Genomic DNA, 16,427 nt, shown 5'->3' on the forward strand with positions numbered 1-16,427 from the left:
CAGGAGGATATCCTGAGAGGGACCACTGGCTAGGCTGGGGTATGGAGACAGACACAGATAGTTCTTTTATTAGACAGGTTAGTAGAACCACCAGAGGTGGCAGTAGTGAGCTGATATGCCCGGCAGGGCTGAAGTCCCTCAGGAACTGGAACAGCAATCCCAGGGTTGCTGAGCTGTAGAGAAATTATAGATAGTGAGTAGACAGGGTATGCGATGTACATAGCCAGAACTAGATGACAACTCACATAAGGTATTTAAGAAGCTCAGTAGCTGGAAAGGGTTAGGCCCTCGAGGAGCAAGTACCTGGTTCCAGGGAAAGCTCAGAGAGTGGTGGTAACTCACAAATGTCTGTATCTGCGATAGCTTCCAGGCAGTAGAGAATCTTCAGAGTGTTTAGGAACATGGGTCCTCGAGCGAGTACCGGTTCCCAATGGCAATCTGAAATAGAGCGAGGCCCCCAAGGAGCGGATACCCCTGGTAAGTCTGAGGAGGCAGAGCAGCGTAGAGAGCAGCAAGTCCAAATGAATCCCCGCTATCAATCCTTGCTAACTCACTCTGTTAGCAACTTCTGAGACCTTTTATATTGGAAGCGGATGACGTCATCTCGGAGGACGCCCCCGAGGTTCACGCCCTTGCTGGTACATCAATGGGAACTCGCGCGCGCCCTGTGTCATCAGGAACATGGCGGATCCACAGCGTCATGCCGGTCTGGGGACGCCGGAGGGAGACGGCAAGAAGATGCTGCGGCAGCAAGCAGTCCATCAGGCCCGGAGGGCGGAGTGAGGCCTCAAGCAGCAACGGACGCAACACTTACATTTTTTTTATTTATTTATGTATTTATTTATTGCTTTTCTATACCGACCTTCATGGTAATAACCATATCAGATCGGTTTACATCGAACAGGGTAAAAAACTGAAACAGAAATAAACATATGAACGGAGGCGGCAAAGTTACATTCAACAAGGAGGGTGAACTTGGAGGCTTAATCAGCTGGAAAGAGAGGCCTAGGATGGCAGAAAACTAGTAATATAATACAATAGGGTAAGCGGGCTAGTGCTTAATGAAATTAGAGGCACAAGGTTCCATCACTCATGAAGGGAATTAGGTCATCTAGTGTGTATCCGGGGGATCTGAGAAGGCTTGGTGGAAAAGCCATGTCTTAAGTTTTTTCCTAAATGTTGGGAGGCATGGTTCCAGCTTAAGGTCTGAAGGGATGTTATTCCAAATAGTTGGTCCTGCTGTCGAGAAAGCTCGGTCTTTGGTTGAGGTGAGTCGCGTGGCTTTAGTTGGAGGAGCTTGCAAAGTTCCTTTGTGGAATATGGAATATGGAGAGAATTCGAAGCCTGGTGTGAGGACTGTGAGATCCTTCCGCGGACAGTCAAAATCCCCATGATCCTGGAATTTCTGCAGGACGGCTTGAAGAAGGAGTTGTCTCTCAACTCGCTCAAGGTTCAAGTGGCCGCGCCCCCCTGCTTCAGAGCCAAAATGGACGGCATCAGTCTATCAACCCATCCAGATGTTTCCCACTTCCTGAGAGGGGTCAAACAAATCCGACCACCTTTAAAGTGGCCGGTGCCCCTATGGAACCTCAATCTAGTACTAGACTTCCTAGCGGAAGCTTCCTTCAGACCTACACGTGGTCTGTCACTACGGCTCCTGACCTTGAAGACTGCATTCCTAATGGCAATATGTTCAGCCCGTTGCATCTCCGAGCTTCAAGCACTATCATGTAGGGAACCGTTCCTCAGGTTCACACCGGAATCCATATAGCTTCGCACTGTCCCCTCTTTTCTTCTGAAGGGGGTTTTTCATTTTCATCTAAACCAAACCATCTCACTGCCATTTCCAGAAGAACATAAAGACTCAGAAGATTCACGCCTTCGTCGCCGCCTTAACGTCAGCAGACTCATAGTCAGATACCTGGAAAGATCGGAATCTGTACGAAAGACGGACCACCTGTTCGTCCTTCACAGCGGGAAGAAACAGGGGGAAGCGCCCTCGCAGGCAACCATAGCCCGCTGGATCAAAGAAGTAAGCAAGGTGGCCTACGTAGAGACAGGGAAGCCCCCACCTCTACAGCTTAAGGCCCATTCTACAAGAGCCCATTCTACAAGAGCCCTGGCGGAAACCAAGATGCTGTCGCCTGCCGAGATCTGTCAGGCGGTGATGTGGTCCTCCATACATACCTTCTCCAGGTTCTACCGCCTGGATGTCCAGGCCCGGGAGGACACAGCCTTTGCAAGAGCAGGACTAAGTGAGCCACGGGCAGCCTCCCGCCCGGTTCGGAAGTAACTTTTGTACATCCCATTGGTTCTGAGTCCATCTGGCTACACCCTAGGAAATGGAGAAATTACTTACCTGATAATTTTGTTTTCCTTAGTGTAGACAGATGGATTCAGCATCCCACCCACGGCTGCCCCGGAATCCGGGAACCTCTGGTGACAAGTCCCGAGAACATGACAAGCACGGGTAAGCCAGGTATTACCCTAGTTCAAGACTCCCATAGTTTCCAGTTTCCGGGTGTTGGCGTTATCTGGTTGAGTGCACTGGCGGTCTCCAATTGGAAATCAGTTGAACCAGTCCTAGCTAATCAAATTAACCAAGTTAATCAAGTTATCAGAGCACACATATATCCACAGTTGCTTTTTGAAGAGAATACTGAAGAGCAGAGCTTCCTGCACGGGTATTTGTAGGCTGACGTCAGCTTTGAAATCTGTCTCAGTCTCCATCTGCTATCAGGAGTACACTATACCCATTGGTCCTGAGTCCATCTGTCTACACTAAGGAAAATGAAATTATCAGGTATGTAATTTCTCCATTTGTGCACTTGCTGGGGAAAGCTTGGCATGAATTTGCTGAATTTCCATGTTTAAAAATCATTTTTTTACATTATTGCCAAATATTGTGAAGCTCAAACTCTGCTCCTGGAAATGGTGAATATGTTCTGGGAGAGCTGTCTCTTTTGCTATAATAAGGAAAGTGAGGTGACACCGAGCATCTCTGGCTGATCAGACTGCATCTCTTATGTAATAAGATCTCACTGGACACCCAGACTTGTTTATAGATCACAAGAAATATGTTAATTATTAAGAAAAAAGTAAAAATGTGATTTAATTTGTATAATTAAATGTTTATAGTTTCACATTCCTGCATTGATAAATTATGGAACAGGCTAGTAATGAACTGCTTAGAATGTGGGGAGAATATTTATAATGAATTATTTATATGCAAAGAAATGTTTAAATATTTGCATTTATTTTATTTATAAATATTTGATATTTTGTCTTTTTCTAAAGGTAGGCCCAAATTGGATTACATTCCCATATGGGGTACTAGCTGCCCACAGATGCTAATGCTTGAACAGGGTGTACAATTTGCACTTGAGTGATTTTTATTTCCACTGAGTATCAAGAAAATATTTCACTTATGCTATCAAAATTATAGAGCTGAAACCTATACAATAGTCTTATTTGTGTGATGTGGCTATATTAATGTATAGGATAAGTTTCACATCTTCTTTACTAATTTGTATCCATGCACAGAGATAGCTGGCTTCGATTTAACCAGCTGTTAACATCTGGCTAGATTTAATCCAGTTTTCTACGACAGCCTAGCTGGCTACCTCGGATGCTCAATTCAGTTGTAAATATCAAGCCCCTAAAATACAATTACAATACATCCTGAATAGAAACAATGCCTGTCAACAGCTGTCAGTGGGCAAAGGATAAGAAAGAAGTGAGCTGGTACAAAAATTCAGTTATCTGAACTCCTAAATGCCAGGCTGAAAATGTGATCCCACACCTTTCACTGCAGCTTTCAAGCAAATTACAGATTCTGGCAAGATTATAGTGTGTGCGCTAGTCACTGAATGCTCCAGGTCATCTTTTTCTTGATTCAGATCTCCTTGGCTCAGGTCTGTGTTGGATCTGATTCTTGAATATTTGCCTTAAACCCTGTTGGTATTCTGCTTCCCCATGCCCAGATCCACTGCTGCTGCTCTTTTTTGCTTCGCTGCCCCCAAGCACATCATATCAATAACTGCAGCTTTCTAGGCATACTCGCTTACACAGCTCTGTGAAGTGGCCCGGGATGTGGGTAATTTGAGGTACTTTACATATGCAGTTTCTCTAACAGACAACATACAGCTATGTTTTGTATCCTTTGGAGCATGGGGTAGATGTTTAAATACTACCTATGCATCCCAATCCCACCATAACACTCACCTTTAACCTCGCCTTTAATTCTTCTATCAAATTGATGAAATTTAGAGTGTCTAAAATGATATAATGGAAAATCCTGGATGCTAAAGCTTCTTCTATCTGTTATGAATTTAATGTATGGTCTTTTTTTTCTTTAGTTTCAGGACCATGTCAAGTCTTGTGGCAAATGTAAAGCACCTTGCAAATTCTATGTAATAGGATGCACAGCAATGGTAAGCATGTTTTGTGCTTATGCCTGATCCCCCTCGAGTCTTATCTTCTGTGGGAGATCTCATGTTCAGTCTGTTCGGCCACGCACTGCTTCTTATCACCTAAAGGGCCCAGAATCTCTCAATACCATATCAGCTTTGAGATGGCATTGCTTGTTAGAGATGTGTTTTTGTTTTGTGGTGTGGTTCGGTTCGGGTCCCCGCAGGTAATTTTGTTTACACAGTTCAGGGTTTTGTTTTTTTTTTGTGGGTCCCAAATTTCGTGTTAGTGCACACTGACATTTTAAAGTTAGTGTGCACTAACTATGGTTAATGCGCGCTAACACAAAATACGAACTTTTCCAAAACTTCGGAAAAATTTCTTTCATTTTTGGCTGCTCCTGAACCGTGACGAATTAGACAGTTTCGTTGACATTGTCTAATTCATTTAAAACGAATGCACATCTCTGTTGCTTATGGGTTGGAATCTTTCCTTTTACTTCTTAGGCAAGGACAGAACCATCAGATTATACATTTTATTATATGTTCTCTATAGAGGATTTTAATATGCTTACTCTGAAAGTCATATGATCTGATCCTGTCTTCGTTGGGAGCCATGTGTCTCCCAGGCAGTAGTACTATGTACATAGTAAATGATGGCAGATAAAGACCAAAATGGTCCATCCAGATGAACTGGAAATGCTTCAGTACTTCCATATGTGACAAATGAGGCTGCAAAAAGGTTTGAATTGATTCCTTACACTTCATTTCAAACTTGCCAATTAGATACGAGCTCTGCTCCATTCCGGTAGTTTTGAATTGAGCTATGAAGAGTTTTAGTCTAATTTTATTCAAGTAGAATGCTTGGCTAATAGATCTCTCTCTGTGAAGTGATTGAATGTTCCTTTAAATCAGGGATGCCAGCTTCTTATCTGTTTTTTTTTTTCTTTTTATAAAGAGTGGTATTAAAACCACCATGTGCAAAAGAAATTTGAATGTCCAGAAAAGGAATCTCATGGTGATCAATGTGAGAGGTGAATTTGAGGTTGAGGTTACAAGAATTTAACCAATCAATGAAGAGAAAAAATTGTATGTCAGTGCCCTTCCAAATAAAGAAAATATCATCTATATAACTATACCATGAGAGGATAAAGTTGTAAAAAGAAGGACAAAGAAAAATATGCTCAAATTTAGTCATACAGGCAGGCAATATCGGGGGCCAAAGTGGCCCCCGTAGCTGTACCTTTTATTTGATGGTAAATTTGACCATTGAATGAAAAAGTTATTCCACTTCTATTTACACACATACTCTCTCTGATATTCACTTACTGTAATCCCTTTAGCTGCCCACATGTGCTTGATAAGCTTACTATCTTTTATCAACTCTGTGGCACATATTCTGTCTTTTTGATAGCTCCTGATTCTTTCCTCAAAGCCCTCGCTGACATTACTATGATTGACAGTTTTATTACTCCTTTTAACTACTCCGCAGTACTTACTCTGGTTTTTGACAGCCAGAAGAATACCGGGCTGCATAGAGAGAGTAAGAAAAAGGAGGTGATAATACCCTTGTACAGATCCTTAGTGAGGCCTTACGTGGAATACTGTGTTCAGTTCTGGAGCCTGTATCTCAAAAAAGATAGAGACAGGATGGAGGCGGTCCAGAGAAGGGCGACCAAAATAGTGAGGGGTCTATATCGGAAGATTTATGAGCAAAGGCTGAAGGATCTGAACATGCTCCTTTGGAAGAGGTGGGGTGCAAAGGAGATATGATGCAGACCTTCAGACACCTGAAATGTTTTAATGATGAAGGCAGCAGTCCAGCAGCAAGAGGGGGGCTTCCCAGTCTTTTGCATCGAGTGTCACATGTATGATTTTTTACCCACCGGTGAGAAGTTGTAGATGTGCATGCGATGCAAAGAGCTCCTGGCTCTCAGAGAACGAGTCCGATCTCTGGAGGCTAGAGTGGCAGACCTGGAGGAGCTGAGGGAGACAGAGAGGTATATAGATGAGACCTTCAGGGACATAGTAGTCCAGTCCCAACTTCAGACTGGCAGCCCTGGTGCTGCCTTGGAGGAAGAAGGTCTCATAATGGGAGAGCACCAACCAGATGTAGCAGGAAAGGATCCTGTAGCAAGGACCTGCTCTCTAGGTGATGCATTGTCCTTTCGCACTGAGGATATCTCCCCAAGGCCTACTGCCCAGGAGGGAAGGGTTAGGTCGGCCGTCATAGTTGGTGATTCGATTATTAGGAATGTAGATAGCTGGGTGGCGGGTGGGCGTGAGGATCGCCTGGTAACATGCCTACCTGGTGCGAAGGTGGCGGACCTCACGCGTCACCTAGATAGGATTTTAGACAGTGCTGGGGAGGAGCCGGCTGTCGTGGTACACGTGGGCACCAACGACATAGGAAAATGTGGGAGGGAGGTTCTGGAAGCCAAATTTAGGCTCTTAGGTAGAAAGCTTAAATCCAGAACCTCCAGGGTAGCATTCTCTGAAATGCTCCCTGTTCCACGCGCAGGTCACCAGAGGCAGGCAGAGCTCCGGAGCCTCAATGCGTGGATGAGACGATGGTGCAAGGAAGAGGGATTCAGTTTTGTTAGGAACTGGGGAACCTTTTGGGGAAGGGGGAGTCTCTTCCGAAGGGATGGGCTCCACCTTAACCAGGGTGGAACCAGACTGCTGGCGCTAACCTTTAGAAAGGAGATAGAGCAGCTTTTAAACTAGAACAAAGGGGAAAGCCGACAGTCGCTCAGCAGCGCATGGTTCGGAGAGATGTATCTTTAAAGGATACTAATGATGCATTAGAATTAGGGCATCCCGACAGTGAGGTTCCAATAATTAGAAAAGTAGTCCAAGTGCCTGTAACTAAAAACTCACCTGAGCTAAAAAATTCTAACTTATCCCTATCAATTAAAAAGCAGAATAAAAATACAATCAAAAAACAAACTTTGAAATGTTTGTATGCTAATGCCAGAAGTCTAAGAAGTAAGATGGGAGAATTAGAATGGGAGAATTAGAATGTATAGCAGTAAATGATGACATAGACTTAATTGGCATCTCAGAGACATGGTGGAAAGAGGATAACCAATGGGACAGTGCTATACCGGGGTACAAATTATATCGCAATGACAGAGAGGAGCAGTCGGGAGGAGGTGTGGCGCTTTATGTCCGGGATGGCATAGAGTCCAACAGGATAAACATCCTGCATGAGACTAAATACAAAATTGAATCTTTATGGGTAGAAATCCCTTGTGTATCAGGGAAGACTACAGTGATAGGGGTATACTACCGTCCACCTGGTCAAGATGGTGAGATGGACAGTGAAATGCTAAGAGAAATTAGGGAAGCTAACCAAATTGGTAGTGCAGTAATAATGGGAGACTTCAATTACCCCAATATAGACTGGGTAAATGTATCATCGGGTCACGCTAGAGAGATAACGTTCCTGGATGGAATAAATGATAGCTTTATGGAGCAATTGGTTCAGGAACCGACGAGAGAGGGAGCAATTTTAGATCTAATTCTCAGTGGAGCACAGGACTTGGTGAGAGAGGTAACGGTGGTGGGGCCGCTTGGCAATAGTGATCATAATATGATCAAATTTGATTTAATGACTGGAAAAGGAACAGTGTGCAAATCCAAGGCTCTCGTGCTAAACTTTCAAAAGGGAAACTTTGATAAAATGAGAAAAATTGTTAGAAAAAAACTGAAAGGAGCAGCTACAAAAGTAAAAAATGTCCAAGAGGCGTGGTCATTGTTAAAAAATACCATTCTAGAAGCACAGTCCAGATGTATTCCACACATTAAGAAAGGTGGAAAGAAGGCAAAACGATTACCGGCATGGTTAAAAGGGGAGGTGAAAGAAGCTATTTTAGCCAAAAGATCTTCATTCAAAAATTGGGAGAAGGATCCAACAGAAGAAAATAGGATAAAGCATAAACATTGGCAAGTTAAATGTAAGACATTGATAAGACAGGCTAAGAGAGAATTTGAAAAGAAGTTGGCTGTAGAGGCAAAAACTCACAGTAAAAACTTTTTTAAATATATCCGAAGCAGAAAGCCTGTGAGGGAGTCAGTTGGACCGTTAGATGATCGAGGGGTTAAAGGGACACTTAGAGAAGATAAGGCCATCGCGGAAAGATTAAATGATTTCTTTGCTTCGGTGTTTACTGAAAAGGATGTTGGGGAGGTACCCGTAATGGAGAAGGTTTTCATGGGTAATGATTCAGATGGACTGAATCAAATCACGGTGAACCTAGAAGATGTGGTAGGCCTGATTGACAAACTGAAGAGTAGTAAATCACCTGGACCGGATGGTATACACCCCAGAGTTCTGAAGGAACTAAAAAATGAAATTTCAGACCTATTAGTAAAAATTTGTAACTTATCATTAAAATCATCCATTGTACCTGAAGACTGGAGGATAGCAAATGTAACCCAATATTTAAAAAGGGCTCCAGGGGCGATCCGGGAAACTACAGACCGGTTAGCCTGACTTCAGTGCCAGGAAAAATAGTGGAAAGTGTTCTAAACATCAAAATCACAGAACATATAGAAAGACATGGTTTAATGGAACAAAGTCAGCATGGCTTTACCCAGGGCAAGTCTTGCCTCACAAATCTGCTTCACTTTTTTGAAGGAGTTAATAAACATGTGGATAAAGGTGAACCGGTAGATATAGTATACTTGGATTTTCAGAAGGCGTTTGACAAAGTTCCTCATGAGAGGCTTCTAGGAAAAGTAAAAAGTCATGGGATAGGTGGTGATGTCCTTTCGTGGATTGCAAACTGGCTAAAAGACAGGAAACAGAGAGTAGGATTAAATGGGCAATTTTCTCAGTGGAAGGGAGTGGACAGTGGAGTGCCTCAGGGATCTGTATTGGGACCCTTACTGCTCAATATATTTATAAATGATCTGGAAAGAAATACGACGAGTGAGATAATCAAATTTGCAGATGACACAAAATTGTGCAGAGTAGTTAAATCACAAGCAGATTGTGATAAATTGCAGGAAGACCTTGTGAGACTGGAAAATTGGGCATCCAAATGGCAGATGAAATTTAATGTGGATAAGTGCAAGGTGATGCATATAGGGAAAAATAACCCATGCTATAATTACACGATGTTGGGTTCCATATTAGGTGCTACAACCCAAGAAAGAGATCTAGGTGTCATAGTGGATAACACATTGAAATCGTCGGTTCAGTGTGCTGCGGCAGTCAAAAAAGCAAACAGAATGTTGGGAATTATTAGAAAAGGAATGATGAATAAAACGGAAAATGTCATAATGCCTCTGTATCGCTCCATGGTGAGACCGCACCTTGAATACTGTGTACAATTCTGGTCGCCGCATCTCAAAAAAGATATAATTGCGATGGAGAAGGTACAGAGAAGGGCTACCAAAATGATAAGGGGAATGGAACAACTCCCCTATGAGGAAAGACTAAAGAGGTTAGGACTTTTCAGCTTGGAGAAGAGACGACTGAGGGGGGATATGATAGAGGTGTTTAAAATCATGAGAGGTCTAGAACGGGTAGATGTGAATCGGTTATTTACTCTTTCGGATAGTAGAAGGACTAGGGGACACTCCATGAAGTTAGCATGGGGCACATTTAAAACTAATCGGAGAAAGTTCTTTTTTACTCAACGCACAATTAAACTCTGGAATTTGTTGCCAGAGAATGTGGTTCGTGCAGTTAGTATAGCTGTGTTTAAAAAAGGATTGGATAAGTTCTTGGAGGAGAAGTCCATTACCTGCTATTAAGTTCACTTAGAGAATAGCCACTGCCATTAGCAATGGTTACATGGAATAGACTTAGTTTTTGGGTACTTGCCAGGTTCTTATGGCCTGGATTGGCCACTGTTGGAAACAGGATGCTGGGCTTGATGGACCCTTGGTCTGACCCAGTATGGCATTTTCTTATGTTCTTATGCATGTTCCTTGAACCTTTCCCATAGGAAAGCAAACCATAGAACCAGGGGACACAATATGAAACTTCGGGGGTAGGGGGACTCGGAACCAACGTCAGGAAATATTTTTTCATGGAGAAGATAGTAGATGCCTGGCATGCCCTTCTGGAAGAGCTGGTGAAGACAAAAATAGTAAATGAATTCAAAAAGCATGTGATAAACACTATGGATCCCTAAAGGCTAGAGTTAGAAATTCAGAAAAGGGTGCATGGGAGGTAACCAGCATGGAGTGGCAGCCACCACCCCTAATAGAAGCCATGGGGATTACTACCCTTAACCAATTAACTTGCATGATTTTGATGCAATTGCAATATCACTCTCTGCTTCAACAGAGAGAGTGTGTGTGTGTGTGTGTGTGTGAAGAATTGGATTCAGATGATAGTCAACTCTGGGCCCTGACTTTTATGGTCCAGCATACTGATATGCAGATATTAGGGGAAAAGTGCAGGACTCCTTCTATGAACAAAGTCCAAAAGCAAAGCACATTCAAGGAGTTGCATTGTATTAATTATCAGGAAGGCTGCTTACCCTGTAAAAAGGTTACTAGCAGTAATTTTGTTGTGGGTTTGACAGTTTCTTGGTTTTGATTCATATTATTACTACCCTTAACATAAGGTTTGGGATTAACCTACACGGAATAGATTTGCTACCATAAGAAGCCCGCTGGGCAGACCGGATGGATGGACAGATCATTTGGTCTTATTTTTTGCCATCATTAGTATGTTATTAGTTGCACATTACAGGAATTCATACTTAACAGCATATTCTTGAAATCCTGTAACACAAACCCTGTCTAATTTATTTTACCAGGGTAAATCTCATTTCTCTGAAGACAAGTAGTTCATCATAGTTGCATATATATGTCATATGACCGCACTTAACACCAAATGCACAGATTGTTCCAGAGTTTTCTGGACAGCTCTCATTACATATGCACAGTAGTTCCCATGATGATGCAATTCCCCCCCAGTCCAGCTTGTCTCCTGGATCCATCCTGTACAGTTCTCTTCTTTGCAGTGCCAGTTTCTTCTGGCTTTGGTCAAACACCAGTCTCTGCCGCCAGCATTTTTCTATATCCTTTCTTTTTTTTTTTTTTTTTTTATGACATTGCTGAGCCAGTCTATGCCTTCCTATTGTGAAGGTTGCCAGTGAGCCACCTTGATTCCCCTAATGTGCTGAGTGATTCTCCTCTCAGTGCTGAATGTATAGGAGCTGACAAAAATACAGTATATCAAATTTGTCTCTCTGCCAAGCCCAACTAGTTCAGAGCAAGAATCCTCTCCTTCCCCTAAATATCGGTCAACCTCTGTGCCAAAGTTGCTGAGTTTTAGTTCAAAAAGGTCTTTGTTGATATAGGCTTGGTACATTCCTAGACCATCCACTCATCCAGTGTTTTCTAAATCTGAGTAGTCCTGGGACTTTGGATACCTGTCAGAAGAATACTGTTCCAAAAAGGAATACTTGATGAATGTCCCATCAGGGCCTTCTCTACCACAGGCCAGAAAGTCTTCACCTGCAGACCTGACTTTTCCTTTTCTGACCTAGTTCCGGACAGGTCTAATCTTAGAGGCCCATAATGTTAGGGCCATGATGGTGGTGGTCACCCATCTAAGATCTATCTCCTTTGAGAAGATTTGCAATGCTGTGACATTGAATTCAGTCCACTCATTCACATCTCATTACTGTTTGGATGTGGCTTCTCAGCGGAATAATATATTTGGACTGCCTGTTCTCCAAAGCCTCTTTGAGAGGCTTTGGAGAACAGGCCCATTTTGAGAGGCTTTGGAGAACAGACCCATTTTGTAATTTGGGATTGAATTTCTCAGGTTAAAAAAAAAAAGGTAATTTTCCAAAAAAAATATATCCTGCCCATTGGCAGTTCTTCTTGTTCTCCTTTTTTTTTTTTTGTTAGACTACCTTTATCTAGGGAGTGATATGTGTTACTATGGTGAACTTTGTCTTCAGAGAAAGCAAAGTTGCCTACCTTTAACAATTGTTCTCTGAAGACAACACTTCACCAGCTACACACACATCTTTCCTCCTTCACAGTCAAAGCTGTTATATAGAACTTTGGAGAGCCATGGGTCTGCATCAGGGCAGAAATTATTGTGCATGGGCAATGAAAGGCTTTTAAGCCTTTCCAGAAATCTTTGAAAGATTCTATTCATTTGGCATAGTGTGATCACATAATCTATGTGTGACAGAACTGCTATCGTGAGAAAGCCCTTTTAAGGTAGGCAATTTAGCGATATACTCTAGCATCAGCTGATTTTCCTATTGGGTTTGTATTTCACTATTTTATGAAGCTTCTACAATATTTTCTAAGCATTGCAAAGAAAATGCAATACTGTTTTTTTTCTGTAAAACACAAAGTAAGCGGAGGAACTCTTTTTCTTGAGAATAATTCAGGCTTCATTTCAGTCTACAGAGCTCTGAAATGCTGGAACTTGGCTGGTCTTCAGTGTAGATGAATGATCCTGGAATAGGACAAAGTGTGGCTTGTACTAATAACCTGCAGTAATTTAGCTGAGTGTGAGTTTCAGCTATGCAGTAGCACCTGCTTTGTTCTGGCACCAAGAAGAAAACAAGAGGAGGTTGGTAATGAATAAACAGCAGTGGAAGAGAAGTTGCGTGACATCACACTTTTACATCTACAAGTCATTAGGTCAAGACTGAAAAGCTGCGTTTATATCAAATACTAGGAGAAAGGAATAGTCAGATTGCTGACTTACCTAACATCTTGCATTTCACATTTTGTATATAGTTACAATATGCACTCAGAAACATAAGTTGACCCATTCTATTGCACAAAATGGAGGAGATTCTTTTCTATTGGTTCTTGAATTTTTGTTAGCATAAGTGCCTAGGTCAAGAAGATAGGGTAACCTATTGCCCTTCCAATAATTTGATTCTCGGGCATTTTTTATTCTTCTAGCTTGATCAATGTCTTTTTTTGTATTTGGCAATATACATTTTGTAGGTTAATATGTGCTATGCTCGATACCTCTTCCAGTATGAGATGCTATTTCTTGGGAGCTGTAGTAGATAAAACTATCTAGCTTTGCTTTTTGATCATTTACCTCAGTCAGCTTAATGTGATCTCCTGCCTCACTTCAGTAAGACTGGAGTTTCAGAGCAAAATTCAGTGTTCCCTGTTAACACCTTTTGAAAGCAAACTTTGGGATTGATGCAAAAAACTGAGCGTTAACTGTGCTCTGAAATTCAGTGCATGGTTTCTTAACACACGAGCTAATTTTTAAAATTTCTGATGTAGAAAGTCAAAAGTATGCTAATACAGTGGCAGCTAGCACAGCAAAACACCATTTATGTATACAACTCATATTTTATGCACAGAAAGTATGGTTTCTGTGTATAAAATAGCGAGTACAGGTTTTGACACCAGTATTCCAGTTTGTGCCTGTAGACTAACATTAACCCTGGACACTTTACTCCACCAAAGATTAGGCATTAAGTTTCCAGCACTCAGAAAACAGCAGGTAAGCCAGCACAGATCTGTAAGGGTGCTAGCTTAAACACATAGGGTCAGATTTTTAAAAGGTTACGCGCGCCAGGCCTATTTTAAAAAGGTCCGGCGATGCGCGTAAAGTCCCGGGAAGCGTGTAAGTCCCGGGGCTTGCAAAAAGGGGCGGGGCGGGGCCAGAGGCTCCAGACACAGTGGCCATTTGCTGCTGTGCTTGGGATCGCGCGCTGGCCGACTGCCGGCGCACACAACTTACTTCAGCCCTGGGGCTGAAGTAAGTTTAGAAACAAAAAAAAAAGAAGAAAAAAAAGGTAGGGGGGAAAGGGCGGGGGAGGGAAAGGGAAGGTGGGGTGGGGGGGTATGGAAGTTCCTTCCATGGTCGCTCTGATTTCGGAGCGGCCTGGGAGGGAACAGAAGAAGGCAGCGCAGCTCGGAGCGGGCTCGGCGCGCACAAGGTGCACAATTGTGCATCTCCTTGTGCGCGCCGACCCAGTATTTTATAACAGCGCGCGTATGTTATAAAATTGGGCACATGTACGCCCACACGCACCTTTTAAAATCTACCCCATATTGTTGTACACACGTTTTTTAGGCAAACCACCTTGCTGCATCGGCTGTAAAGTTGGTACACACAAATCTGTACACCTGAGAGTTAGTGTTCTCTGCTGATGTGACCTTATTGCATCGGGCTACTTGATTGTGACATGCTGAAGTCTTGTTCCCCTCAGTATCATACTTGTGAAATATTAGTCCTGAGGGAATTCTACACTACTGCAGAACACAAAATTCCCATAGAATTCCCCTATTGCGCAGAATTTGGCACACCTGTTCCATTTTTGCCACGAGCGGTAGCCTGTGTGATGGTGTATGCATGAAAGAGAAAGGGAACCTGTGTATGTGGGCAAGCAAAAGAGAGAGGGGGGAATCTATATGGGGAGGGGGTGCATATGAGAGAGAGAGAGGGAGCCTGTATGAGGGGGTGTGTATGTGCACTAGAGAGAGGGAGCGTGCATGTGCGCGTGTGTGTGTGAAAGAGAGCCTGTGTGAGTGTCAGTACTGAGAGGGGGATCAAACTCTGGGTGTGGGGAGAGAGTGGAAGGGGTTGAGCCTGGGGGTGGGGGGTGGGGAGAGAGATAGGTGGCATGTGGCGGAATTGGGGCCTGAGAGGGCAAAGTGAAAGGAGGCTGGCCAGGGGAGTAGGGAGAGAAGGTAGAAGAGAGACTTACAGTGAACTTCTAGGGAAATTCTGCTCATAATATTTAATACTCTGCATCTTTAATTTTTTTCTGTATTTTAAGTTAATTACTTGAAGACTGTCATGTATATTGTTGTTTTGACCAATATAAAATATGCAAAATTTTGCTGTATTTTAAGTTTTTGTGTGCAGAATTTTTATTTTGTTTTTCACAGAATTCCCCCAGGAGTAAAATATTTGTTCCTAGAGTTGCATTGTGCTACAACAAACTTGATAATATGCCAATAAAGTGACTTCTGGCCCTTTTTTTTTTTTTTCATTGTCTAGAAAGAAAAGAGACCTCCTAAAGTCTTATCTATTTCCTGTTTATCTTTACAAAGAATAAGCAGAGGACGGCTCATAAAGCACAGATATAATAGTTTATTAGGGAAAAATACCTTTGTTTTATTACCTTCATTAATTTTGGTCCACCAGTGGTTTCTAAGCTCTTTCAAGAATACAGAAGGGGGTGCCTATCCATAAATCAGTCAGTTCAGAAACTTATAAAAAGCACATGTTTTAGTAACTAATTTAAAAAGGGTTTCATTAGGCAATTTTTTAAATATAGGTGCTCACCACAGAGATCAGTTTGTAGTTCCCAGCCTCCTTAGTTCCACTTTTTGTGAATAGGAACCACATCTGCCTGTCTCCAGTCCTCCAGAACTACTCCCCGACTATAAAGAAACATTGAACTCTCACCCCATTGCTCTATCTTCTTTAAGTTTAGTTAGCTCCTTTCAAATACACTTCCGAAAATTTATTGAGGCTTACTTCACTTTCAATTCTTATTTGTTCATTTTATGTGGTTCCACTCCTGGCCCTTCCACAGCGAACACCAAACCAAAATATTTGTTAAACAGCATCTGAATTCAAGAAAACATGGGATAAGCACGGAGGATCTCTGAGGGAGTGGTAGGGATTATAAAGCTGAAGTAGTTGATATGGATGGGCAGACTAGGTAGGCCATATGGTCTTTTCTGATATCCTATTTCTAGGTCTCAATTTCACTTTTTCCTCATCCTCTACATATTTTTGCCTTCACCTCTGAGCCTCAGAATGCCACATCTGCACTTCCTCCCATCACTAAAACATATTAAAAAAATTATCTTCCTCCCCTTGTTATACAGTATTTGCTATTTTTTTCTTCCATTTGCATCTTTGCATTCCTGACTACTTTCTCAGCTTCTTTTAGCTTTCCCAGATATTGTCTCCTGTCTTCCTCTTTCTGTGATCTCTTGTAGTTTATGAATGCTAACCTTTTTTTTCTCAACTTTTCAGCTGCTACTTAGAAAATTAGTGTCCTCTTTTTACATTGACAAGCAGGACTGAAG

General features: G+C 42.4%; 1 protein-coding gene across 4 annotated transcripts in view; it reads left to right on the forward strand.

Annotated features, from left to right (window-relative positions):
• Window positions 1-16,427, forward strand: part of TRAF2 (TNF receptor associated factor 2) — a 156,134-nt gene that overhangs the window by 106,233 nt on the left and 33,474 nt on the right. For all 4 annotated transcript variants that reach the window (XM_029611590.1, XM_029611591.1, XM_029611589.1 and 1 more), the window contains one exon: window positions 4,359-4,433. In XM_029611590.1, the coding sequence (XP_029467450.1) occupies window positions 4,359-4,433 (75 nt within the window). The remainder of the gene's footprint in view (window positions 1-4,358; window positions 4,434-16,427) is intronic.

Source organism: Rhinatrema bivittatum, chromosome 8, assembly GCF_901001135.1.
Source record: "Rhinatrema bivittatum chromosome 8, aRhiBiv1.1, whole genome shotgun sequence".
Classification (NCBI taxonomy): domain Eukaryota; kingdom Metazoa; phylum Chordata; class Amphibia; order Gymnophiona; family Rhinatrematidae; genus Rhinatrema; species Rhinatrema bivittatum.